This window comes from Pelmatolapia mariae, linkage group LG3_W (assembly GCF_036321145.2).
Source record: "Pelmatolapia mariae isolate MD_Pm_ZW linkage group LG3_W, Pm_UMD_F_2, whole genome shotgun sequence".
Lineage (NCBI taxonomy): Eukaryota > Metazoa > Chordata > Actinopteri > Cichliformes > Cichlidae > Pelmatolapia > Pelmatolapia mariae.
Window position 1 is genome coordinate 46488555 of NC_086229.1, and position 12814 is coordinate 46501368.

At 40.6% G+C, this 12814-nt stretch overlaps 1 protein-coding gene across 2 annotated transcripts; it reads left to right on the top strand.

Moving 5' to 3' along the window:
• The first annotated feature begins 5129 nt into the window (after positions 1–5129).
• Positions 5130–11998, top strand: LOC134624517 (zinc finger protein OZF-like). Of its 2 annotated transcripts, none has more exons than XM_063469515.1 (2): positions 5130–5389; positions 10424–11998. In XM_063469515.1, the coding sequence occupies exon 2, from the start codon at positions 10501–10503 to the stop codon at positions 11563–11565; it is 1065 nt and encodes a 354-aa protein (XP_063325585.1). In that variant the 5' UTR covers positions 5130–5389; positions 10424–10500; the 3' UTR covers positions 11566–11998. The 2 variants fall into 2 exon arrangements, with proteins under 2 accessions (XP_063325585.1, XP_063325584.1); XM_063469514.1 differs by having other exon boundaries at positions 5130–5278.
• Positions 11999–12814: the final 816 nt, after the last annotated feature.

Below are 12814 nucleotides of genomic sequence, written 5' to 3' on the forward strand. Positions count from 1 at the left end.
TTTTATCAGGAAGGAGGTTCTGCAGTATCCGGTCCCGTACCAGCAGACTGAGAGACAGCTTTTTCCACCAGGCCATCAGACTGCTGAACACTTCATAGACACCTCACCCTCACTACTGGAACTTCAACATTATGCACTCCACACTGTACATTAATGCCACTTGTTTGCACATGTCCAACTACCAACCTCTGTATATTTTATATATTTTATTTTATTGTTTACTCTATTTAATTTGTAAAATATGTATACACACACACACACACACACACACACACACACACACACACACACACACACACACACACACACACACAATATGTAGGTATACATATTTAGTATTCACATTCAGTAATGTGCATATACTCTTATATTATACATATATTTATTCATATAAATCTCAGATTTAGCCATTCTTATATTTTGCTTGTTCTTATGGTATTGCATTTTTGCACACCTCTGTTGCTTGTGAATCTCACACACAAGAATTTCACACGCATGTACTGTACCAGTGTACCTCCACATGTGATGTGACAATAAAAGTGATTTGATTTGACAACTTTAGTAGATCAGTAATATTTTTGTCATATTTGTAAGGTTCTATTCAACAATTAAAAAAATATTAATTATAATTTATTAAAGAAAAACAAAATATTACTGCATACTTAAAGATGTAACATATTTATTTTCTCCCTCTCACTGTATGTGTGCGGATTTTCTATGTGAAGAAAAGAGGCAGCAGACGATCTCTGAGCCAGAAGCCCATAAACATCATGAGGAACCTGACAACACTGAAAACAATCCCAGAACCCCTCTCATACCAGCCAAGATGAGGAAGCCCTGTGGGCTAACAGACTTCCTTGGTCAGACTTATGGTTATGTTTATGCATCTAGAGCGCTTTACAATTCCACTATTCATTCACTCTCACATTCACACACTGGTGCAGGCAAACCACAGTTGTAGCCACAGCTGCCCTGGGGCAGACTGACAGACGTGAGGCTGCCATATCGGCCCCTCTGGCCAACACCAGTAGGCGGTAGGGTAACGTGTCTTGCCCAAGGACACAACCACCAGGACAGAGAGAGCTGGGGATCAAACTGGCAACCTTCCGGTTACAGATGAGCTTCCCAACCCCCTGGACCACGGTCGCCCCGAATCTGCAATAACTGAGGAGGAAGTGAAAAGATACCAGGAGGTCACGCCACTGACACTCACAGAAGACCTACTAAGCTGGTGGAAATCCCATGAGCAAGTCTATCCTTTCCTGGCTACACTGGCAAAAAGAAAGAGTCTTCTCGACTGCTGGAGACATCGTCACAGCAAAACGGACACTCTGACCTCAGAGCATGTTGATCAGCTCCTTTTTCTGAGCAAGAATCCTGACATTGCTTCACTATCCAAATTTGTTTAACTTTTTTAGGGCAGGAACAAACAGGACAGTTTACTTATTTTAATTTAAGACAACATATTTTATTTTATTCCAATTTAAAAAGTTTTTTATTTAATGTAAAACTATATTGTTTTAATTTTACAGTAATTTACTTTCAAATTCTTTTGTTGCTGAAGGGGCTGCATAGTTTTTGCAAATGTAATGGTTCAGAATAGCTATAATTGTACCGTTGTCCCCAGATGGTTGCATTCAGTTATGCTGGACTAGACTGTGATACAAACAGTTCAGTTTGTCAGCAATAAAACTGACAGAAATTAGAGAAACACCGAGTGTTTGACTTTGTTTTTATTAGATAAAATGATTAGAAAAAAATGTGACAAATCACAATATATTGTATCGCAATACTCAGAGTCTGGTGATTCCCACTTCTAGTGGCCAGTGGTGTTAACAGCCAACCTCCCTGAACAGGATCCAGGCATCCAAGAATAAAGATTCTCAAGCATAAAGACTAAGACCACAGGTGTCGAACTCCAGGCCTTAGGGGCCAGTGTCCTGCATGTTTTAGATGTGTCTTTGGTCCAACACAGCTGATTTAAATGGCTAAATTACCTCTTCAACATGTCTTAAAGTTCTCCACAACCCTGGTAATGAACTAATCATTTGATTCAGGTGTGTTGAAACAGGGTGATATCTAAAACCTGCAGGACACCGGCCTTCGAGGCCTGGAGTTCGACACCCCTGACTTAGACAGCCATGACATGATTCACACCTGCTGGGTTAAGAAGCTAAATGCACACCGTGAGCATCAGGTAGCACAAAGAAGCAGTTTCTGCCGAAGGAAGGAAAATCCTCATTTTCAAGGATCTCTAGAAGGGAGCAGTCCCATCCAACTACAAGCCAATAATCTGCCTCAGCGTCAAAGCATTTAAGATAAATGGGCATCTGGCTTAATGCAGATGTTGGGCACAGAAAATAATTTGGAAGAACACTAGAGAGACAAAAAAGAATCAGCTACTGCTAAGTAGAGCAGTCGCTCAAGACTGTAAAAGCTGACTGAGCAATCTGTGGATCACCTGGATTGACGTTGACTGTGCCTCAATGTCTCACACATGGGTCCTGGAATATTTACAGTCATGGCCAAAGGTTTTGAGAATGAAACAAATATTGGGTTTTAGAAAGTTTGCTGCTTCAGTTTTTAATAACGGTAATTTGCAAATACTCCAGAATGTTAAGAAGAGTGATCAGATGAATTGCAAAGTTCTTTGCAAGTCCTTTTCCATAAAAATAAACTTAATCCCAAAAAATCTATTTCCACTGCATTTATCACTGCCATAAAAAGACATGCTGAGATCATTTCAATAAACAAACAATACAAACAATAGAATGTTGACGAGCACAAGGCTGAAGATTATTATGTTATGCTGACTGAGTTAGAATAATAGTGAGGATTATGCTTGAGTTCGTTGTTCTTCCTGTTAACCATGGTTATCTGCAATGCAACATCATTGTGTTGCATAAAAAGGGCTTCACAGGCAAGGATGTTGTTGCTACTAAAATTGCAGCTAAATCGACCATTAATGGGATCATCAAGAACTTTTAAGAAACAGGTTTAATTGTTGTCAAGAAGGTTCAGGGCGCTCAAGAAAGTCCAGCAAGGCTTAGAACGGTCTCCTAAAGATGATTCAGCTGCGGGATATTGGTGCCACCAGTGCAGAGTTGCTCAGGAATGGCAGCAGGCAGGTGTGAGTGCATCTGCACACACAGTGAGGCGAAGACTTTTGAAGGCTGGCGTGGTGTTAGCTGAATGGGAAGAATAGGATCCAGGCAATTAATACCTATACCCCTGCTGGGATAATCAGTAGGCTAAAAGAAGAGAAAGAAGCCACTGGCATCAAGATAAGAAAGCTCTTTAACATGTATGGAAAGTTTCAATCCAAGTCCAGCACTCTGAGACTTTACACTAATAATAATAATGGACTGCATTTTAAATAGCGCTTTTCGAAACCCTCAAAACGCTTTTACAATTCCACTATTCATTCACTCTCACATTCACACACTGGTGGAGGCAAGCTACAGTTGTAGCCACAGCTGCCCTGGGGCAGACTGACAGAAGCGAGGCTGCCATATCGCGCCATCGGCCCCTCTGGCCAACACTAGTAGGCGGCAGGTGAAGTGTCTTGCACAAGGACACAGCGACCGAGACTGTCCGAGCCAGGGCTTGAACCGGCAACCTTCCGATTAAGTGAAACCACCTTCATTTCACTAAGTGAATTGAAGGTGGCTGCAGCCTACTGAGTGTCAGAACCACTATTCAGGATGAAACAACAAACATCCACAAATACATCAGGAAGATGGCCACAACTGATAGTGTGTTTGGGACAGCCCTAGTCCTGTGGCACTTTCTGATACAGATGGACAAAGGTGATTGCTTTAACCCGCTTATAAAAAATGCCATGGACAATAACAATTATGATGACTGGCATGTCTTCTTCTTCTTGGAGCATTATCGCCACCAGCTGGAAAGGAGTGTATCCCTATTAATGCCAGTATTTTATCTTTCTGGCACCGTTGTATTTTTCACTCAGTTGTATATAGCATTTGTATTCTATTTTTATCCTATTGTATATTTTATTCTATTTTATTCTACTGTATATAGTATTCTATTTTTATTCTATTCTGTACAGTTGTGTACTGTATTTATTCTTATTTTATTTTATTCTAATTGTCCTTCATAACTTTTGCACTGTCCACTTCCTGCTGTGACAAAACAAATTTCCCACGTGTGGGACTAATAAAGGTCATCTTATCTTATCATCTTATCTTATTTGTTGAATTTCTAATAACAGGTCTGGTCCACGGTCTTAATGCTGTTTTGAATTGAAATGAAGTTTAAATGCCCCATTTAACGCCCCATACCTACCATTATCCGATGACACATCTGATTACCTGTATGTTTTGCTCGTTTCTTCTCTTCTCCTTTCTTTTTTTTTTCCTATACTGAGCATCTGATGACACTCAACCCGAGAATCCCCATAACATAAACTAATAGACCTTGAGGGCCCTTGCCATCTTCACTTTTCGCGTATATGTGTGTAATAGAATTTAGAAAACACAAATTGTGCAAGTTATAAGTCTATATCATAATGTCTGGTGTTTTGTGTTTGTTGGTTTGTTTTTATTATGCTTTACTTTGCGAGCTGGTTATTAGTGGCATGGCGTGAATGACCGTAAAATTGTATATGCAGGAAAAATTGCAAGGTATTGTTTCATCTCATTGTAGGGTGTCTTCCTCTCTCTGCTGTTCACGTTTATTAAAATGAAAACAAATATAAGACAATCTTGACGGGAGGGGCAATGGGGGAGCCTCAAATTTTAGAGCTGGAACACAAATATGCAAAACAAGCTACATAAAGCAGTCAAACTGATATAATGATACTATTCACTAAAGGAGAAATAAAACAGTAATTGAAAAAATCAAGTGAAGATGGCAGAACAGTAAAGATGAAAGAATTCGCAGGAAGTTAGTTACCCCTATCAACACTCCTGTGCAGGTGGTGGCGGTAATGCACCAGAAACGTTGCTTGCCAATCGACATTAAACAAGAAGAAGTAGTAGCGCGCGGTGCTTGTAAAAAGCAGAACGGAAGGAAGAGTATAACCCCAGTCATCAAACTTTTCATCTTTCACGAGGACCTTTAGTTTTTTTTAAGCCGTCTAAGGCAAAGATCGTGTGGCTGAGCTGAGCTTCCTTTCTGCTTCTCCTCTGGTCTCCGGCAGATCGCGTTTCTGTTTCTGATGCGTGATTGGAAAGATAAACACTCTCGTTGATCGTTGTAAACAAAGAACGTGTACTCGTGCTGACTGACGGGAGTAACATGCCGGAAAGAGGAGGTCAGTGAGCCCACTGTCTCTACTAGTCCTAGTCCAATTATAAAATCGGCCCGCTTGCCTCCTTCTCCCCTGGTGGATCTTTAATTCGGGTTACTCAGAGAGGGATCCACAGTGAGTAAATTATAACTGCATTGGTTGCCTAACTCCATAATTGTCTTCAGGGTTTCTCTCTTAGCTAATTTGTGTTTTCGTTTGTACCTTCTGTTTAGCCTCTGTCGGTTACTTTATTCCCTCTGATGATTGCTTAGTGCTTATTTTGTTAATAGTATTCTATCCTCTGCACAATGTGGCTGCTCTGAAAAAGAAGGCAACAAATCAGAGAATCTGGACTCCCTGGAAGAACTTATAATTACACCTACACTGAAGACTAATTTAGAAGATCTTCTTTTGACCTGGAAAAGAAAAAGCCCTCTTGAAAGTAATGAAATCTTAGTAAGTAAGGAAAAACTGGGAACAACCTCAGGTTTCTTTTCAGCGCTGCAGCCAGGCTGAGCCAAGTGTACTGTTTGTCTTTCTATCTTAGTACAGCACTGGTCAAATGTTTGGACACAGCTTCTCATTTAATGCCTTTTCTTTCGTTTCATGACTGTTTACATTGTAGATTCTCACTGAAGGCATCAAAACTATAAATGAAGAAATATGGACATATGAAGTAAACAAAAAAATGAAAATAACTCATGCCTTATATTCTAGATTCTAGTGTTACGAAATCTGTTTCACCCCCGGTTCTTTTTTATTCCTCTGGCATCCAGAGGATGTTGGACTCTGTAGTCATTTCACAAAACCTTTATTCATCTTTATTCATCTTCAATTAAGCATGCATTCTAGAAGGGAAGACGTGCAAGGCTGGTGTCCCTCTGCAAATCTTCACTCCTTTGTCTGTGAAACACAGTTTTGTAGAAGCGACCCCATCATAAAACCCGCATGGTGTCCTGCAAACTCTGTGTCTGTGTGTGTATGCACGAGCACGTGAGTGCCTGTGTGCACGTAACTGTGTGTATGTGTAAGTGCACGTGAGTCAAAGCACTGTGTGTGTTAGGGCGGGGCGATATGGCCTAAAATCCATATCGCGGTATAATTTGAAGCACGTGAGGTAACGATATATATTGCAATAGGGCTGTTCGATATAACGATATATATCGGATGACGATATAAAAACATCTATCGGTTCATTTTACGCTATTGTTTGTTTCGTGGTGTCGCAAAATAAACTGTTTATGGGAATATTTTTTCATCGTTTTGATGGTCACTGTAGTGGCTATATTAATTTCTCAAAGTTCTCTCTTTCTTTTATATTTAATATAACCACACTACGGACGGACAAGCGCCTGTTTTTATGCGTTGTCGTTAGCAACAACGACGGTAACACCATCGCGTGTCCGCTTGTTTATGTTCCACGTAAACCTTTCACAATAAAGCTCAAGATCCTGTTGAGACCTTTCAAAATAAACTGAATCACGTGAAAGAGCAGATTATTTACGGATGAGAAGTAAAAAGAAGCCGCCAGGTGCTAAAAAATAAACCTTAGACTCAAACGTTAGAACAGGCTTTTCCCCGCAGCACGCCGTGTAATAAATACTCACAAAGAAAATGGCGGCTGTTACAACTTATGTCTAAAAATGTATCGTTTCATGCATCAGTTAAAACACTCGACTCCAGGTACATGACGCGCAGCTGGAAACAGTTCACGCTAGCCGCCCGAGATTCACAGAATTTACAGAAAATGTTACAGTTTTGTGATTTATATCGTTATCGGGACGATAGATGTCTTATATCGGGATATGAGATTTTAGTCATATCGCACAGCCCTATATCGCAATAGATTCTTTTCTTCTGTATAATGTATTTTCCACACTATAAGGCACACTTAAGATCCTTTAATTTTCTCAAAAATCGAGAGTGTGCCTTATGTATGAATTCTGGTTGTGCTCACTGACCTCGAACCGATTTGGGCGTGCAGAAATCTGTTAAAAAATGTTTTAGTACAACTCTGGTAAGCCGCACTGCTTGATGGATTGTCAGAACATTATGGCTGCTGTAGTGAGGAGCTTCGCGGAGTAATCTGGGTCCAAAACTCCGTCCGCTTCAGGTCCCAAAGTCAAACGAACTCTGAGAGTTAAAAACGGTCTAAATTCTTTCATCTTTAATAAAATCATCAGCGTTGCTGCTTTACCAGGTGTAACAATTAAGTTTAACATCCAGGCATCCATGAAAACAGAATTTATTAAATTTAACGGAGTTAGAAGTTAACAGGAAGTTAGCCCGCTACTTTCCACCTAAACATGACATACCATGTTCTGACTGAGAGACTTTTGAAACTAATTAAAACGTACAGCTCTGCTACCACTTTCAACATAAATGAAGACAGAAAACTAAACAGCAGTGGTGTTTGCAGGGTTACTGAAGTTGGACTACCTGGTATATAATCTTGTGCTAGCGACACAGCTACGTTAGCATAACATTAGCACAGTAAAGTTGGAGGATGACCGCCAACTTTTTTTCCACTTGATAAAAGTTAACGTGACGGATTCTATGCAATCACATAGCAGAATGTTATACAAACTTCAGTCAGGAGCACAACCGAGATTATTTATCCACAATACGAGGTTAATTATTAATATACTGCAACAACATGGGAATAGTAAAGCTGCGAGAGAAGAAGTGGAGGAAGACCAAAGTTATCCAGTTACAAACACTGAGACCCTCACCCAGGTATCCCCTGGGGAATTTCCACTCAACATTAACTTCTCTTTGTCTTACTTTCACAGTTCAAAGTGGGGGAGGGCCTCCTAGAAATCTACTCCTAAATTCATGACACACTCAGGCCTTTATTGCATCCAGGGCAGTGTCAGTGTCTGTACAATAATTCTACATTCTATCTAACACATTCCTAAACTCTAAAATAAGCTACACATATCTTCACTAGCCACCCTTTGTTTTGATTACTGCCCTGCACACTCTTGGCATCCCTTGATGAGCTTCATGAGGTAGTCACCTGAAATGGTTTTTCAACAGTCTTGAGCACTTGCTAGCCCTCTTGGTCCGTATGATCCCAAACCAACTGGATTGGGTTTAGGTCAGGTTACTGTGAAGTAGGGCTGCCACGATTAGTCGACTAGTCACGATTACGTCGACTATCAAAATCGTCGACGACTGATTTAATAGTCGACGCGTCGTTTGAAGCTTTGTAAGATCCCAAAAGACGCAGGAATAAGTAGCAGGATTTAAGAGTGTAATAACGGTCTGAAACAGAAGATGGCAGCACTGCATGGAGAAGGATGCCAGCTGCCGTTAAACCCCGAAGAAGAAGAAGTAGCTCTGTCCCAGAATTCATAGCGCAGCCCAGCTCAGTTGTCAACAATGGCGGCAGCTAGTTAGTTTTAATATTACTCTTATTATTCTTTCTGGGTCACAAAATAAACGTTTAACATATTTTCAGGCGAGAATGTAACTGTGTAAACCTCAAATATCTGCTCAGTTTATCAAGACACCACATATTTTCAAAAGCGCTCCGACGTTTTCAGAGACGTCTGTTAACCACTAGCTCGATAGCTAGCCGGGGGCAAGACTCACTAGAGCCGCTGAGAACACCGGACTCCCGGCAAATTGTTTTCAAACCCACCGCCGTCTTTCGCTACTCAGGTTAAACATACATAAGTCACTTAGATAACTTAAAAATGTTATTGTTTGGCTTTTTTAGTATTTTATTTGTTCCTGAGTAAATCGGTTTGCCTGAGATTAAAGTTATAGTTTTTACACAGCTGAATAAACGTCAAGCAGACAACTGATTATCAGAAGTGTGAGATGCTCGAGAATATACTCCGGTGTCCCGTTATATTTTAGATAGCAAGGAGTTTATTAAACTTCACTGAAACAATCTGCAAATTTCATTAAAATTTAATAAACTATCATCTTGTCTTTATTTTTAGTTAGCACATACTTTAAACACTTAAAGCTGTAAGCTAATGATAGTTATATAAGAGCAGATGCATGCTGGTGCAATAAGCTGTACGTTTTACGTCCAATGGATGCATGACCTGATTAGTCGACTAATCGCAAAAATAATCGGTGACTAGTCGACTATCAAAATAATCGTTTGTGGCAGCCCTACTGTGAAGTCCAGGCTGTCTGGTGTAGCGCTCCATCACTCTCCTTGGTCAAATTAGCCCTTACACAACCTGGAGGTGTGTTTGGGGTCATTGTCCTGTTGAAAAATCAATGATGGTGCAACTAAACACAAACCAGATGGAGCGGCATGTTGCTGCGGGATGCTGTAGTAGCCATGCTGGTTTAGCGTGCATTCAATTTTGAATAAATCCCCAACAATGTCACAACCAAAGCTCCTCCACACCATCACACCTCCTCCATGTTTCACAGTGTGAACTGTTCATCTTTTCTGCTTCGCCCAAAGACACAGTGGGTGGAACCAAACCTCTCAAATTTTGACTCATCAGACCAGATTTTCACTGGTCTAATGTCCATTCCTTGTGTTTCTTGGCCCAAACAAATGTCTTCTGATTGTTGCTTTTCCTTAGTAGGGGTTTCTTAGCAGATATTTGACCATAAAGGGCTGATTCACAAAGTCTCCTCTCAGCAGGTGATGTAGAGATATGTCTGCCACTGGAACTCTGTGTGGCATTTCTCTAGGCTCTAAACAAAGGTGCTGTGATGTCTGAGGCTGGTGACTCAGATAAATCTATTGTCAGCAGCAGAGGTGACTCTTGGTCTTCCTTTCCTGGGGCAGTCATCATGTGAGCCACTTTTTTGTTTGTAGCGATTGATGTTTTTTGCGACTGCGCTTGGCGACTACATCATGAAGCTCATTGAGAGAAGGCCAAGGGATTGCAGTGCTGTCAACAAAGGAAAGAGTGGCTACCTTTAGATGTCTAAAATATAAGATATATTTAGAGTTATTTATCTTTTTTCTTTGCTAAATAATTCACATATCTCTTTTCATATATTTAATGTCTTCTGTTTGTGTCTACAATGTGTCACTATATACGTTTTCTTTTTTTTTTTTTTACCTTTTAACAATGTTAAACTGAAACTGAATTAAGGTTTTAAGAATGTGTCATAATCTGTACACTTTGTAGGTTTTGTTGTTCTATAACTACATGTCACTGTTTTGATTCTTTGTCATTATAGGCAAAAGAAGGGAAAGCATCAAACAAAACAAAAACCAACCAGTTCCAGCAAGTACAGATGAACCAGTTGTGAACCGGATGGAAAAGACTTTTACCACTATGAAGCAGCCCAGAAGATGCCAGAGCATTGACAGTGGAGACAAAAGCTTCACATGCGATCAGTGTGGAAAGGCTTTCACTTCCAAAAATAACTTAAAAAGACATCTGGTCATTCACACTGGATTTAAACCATTCAGCTGTGATCAGTGTGGAATGGCTTTTACTCAGAATAGCAGCTTAAAAGAACATCAGCTCATCCACACTGGATTTAAACCATTCAGCTGTGATCAGTGTGGAAAGACTTTCACCGGGAGTAGCGGTTTAAAACAACATCAGCTCATCCACACTGGATTTAAACAGTTCAGCTGTGATCAGTGTGGAAAGACTTTCACCTGGCGTAGTGGTTTAAAACAACATCAGCTCATCCACACTGGATTTAAACCATTCAGCTGTGATCAGTGTGGAATGGCTTTTACTCAGAGTAGGAACTTAAAAAGACATCAGCTCATCCACACTGGATTTAAACCATTCAGCTGTGATCAGTGTGGAAAGACTTTCACGGGGAGTAGCGGTTTAAAACAACATCAGCTCATCCACACTGGATTTAAACCATTCAGCTGTGATCAGTGTGGAAAGACTTTCACCTGGCATAGTGGTTTAAAAAAACATCAGCTCATCCACACCGGATTTAAACCATTCAGCTGTGATCAGTGTGGAATGGCTTTTACTCAGAGTGGCAGCTTAAAAAAACATCAGCTCATCCACACCGGATTTAAACCATTCAGCTGTGACCATTGTGGAATGGCTTTTACTCAGAGTGGCAGCTTAAAAAAACATCAGCTCATCCACACTGGATTTAAACCATTCAGCTGTGATCAGTGTGGAAAGGCTTTCACTTCCAAACGTAACTTAAAAGGACATCAGGTCATCCACACTGGATTTAAACCATTCAGCTGTGGTCAGTGTGGAAAGGCTTTTGAACTGAAGAACAGGTTAATAAACCATCAACTAATCCACCCAATCATCCATCCATCTTCCCCCGCTTTATCCAGGGCTGGATCGCGGGGAACACCAATTCGTTCCCAGTCCAGCCGTGAGACATAATCTCCTCAGCGCGTCCTGGGTTTGCCTCGCAGCCTCCTCCCAGTGGGACATGCCCGGAACACCTCACTCAGGAGGCACATCAACTGGCTCCTTTCGATGTGGAGGAGCAGCGGCTCTGCGACTCTGAGCGCCCCCACCCCCCCCGGGGATGGGATTACATCAATTCTGAGCCCCTTCTTGTTTTCAGTAGCGACGGACAGACTGACATACGAGGTCAGTTAAGAGTCTCTGTTGAATATCTTGTTTGCAGATGATATTGTAATCTATAGTAGGAATAGGAATCAGGTGTAAGAGAACCTGGAGAGGTGGAGGTATGCTCTGGAGAGAAGAGGAATGAAGGGAAGGGAAATAACATGCCTATCTTAAGCTGGCAGCCAGCATGTAGAAAGACTTTCTCTGAATTGTTGATATTAGTTTCTTACATTTTCTGATTTTTAATCAAATGGTCTTTTCAGAAACTCCTGATTGTTGTTTCATAAATGTAATGGCTATTTACTAGAAACCTAAATTAAACCCATGATTAAGAGTGTTAAGGAATAAACATATATTGTTAGTGCTTATTTTCTGATTATATTGTTTTTTGTACTTTGTAGTAAGGTCTGTGAGGAAAACTAGGTCAGAGGGTGACTGGTCGCCTTGGCAACAGAGACTTCAGTAAGGAGAAGTTAAAAAACAGGAAGCTAGGGTAGAGCTGCATAGGCATATTAATAAAACACAGGAAACCAGACAGAAAAGCGGAACTAGTAACACAGAAGGAGTTGTTTATATCGAAACTATGTGTGTGTGACGTATAGCAGAACTATAAACGGAATTTAATAAGAGGCCACGATGCACCAAGGTTTAGAAATCTATGCACGCATAACAAAACAAACTGTTCATTGAAGATCGAGTTGAGGAAAAGTTTGTCACGTTAAAGTCACGCAAATGTTGAGTTTATCTGTTCTGTGCAAACATCTATGTAATCTTGCTGACCAAGCATTATTGTCATCATGTGATCACAAAGAGAATCAGAGCATCTGAACAGATTGCCTTCTAGGTCAATCTGAAAGACCTGTTGCTGTTTAGTGGGCTGTTCATTGTGAGATGATTAGTGAGGTCAATGCAGCGCTGTTTCTCTAAGGTAGCTATTTGAAATGTGTTGAAATGTTTTTTGTTGGGATTTGAGTGTAAACTAGGTCGCAGGCTGACAGCAAACTGCATGCTTTTGCAGAGCACAGGAGGTGCAGACAGAAAGTGAAACTAAGCAAAG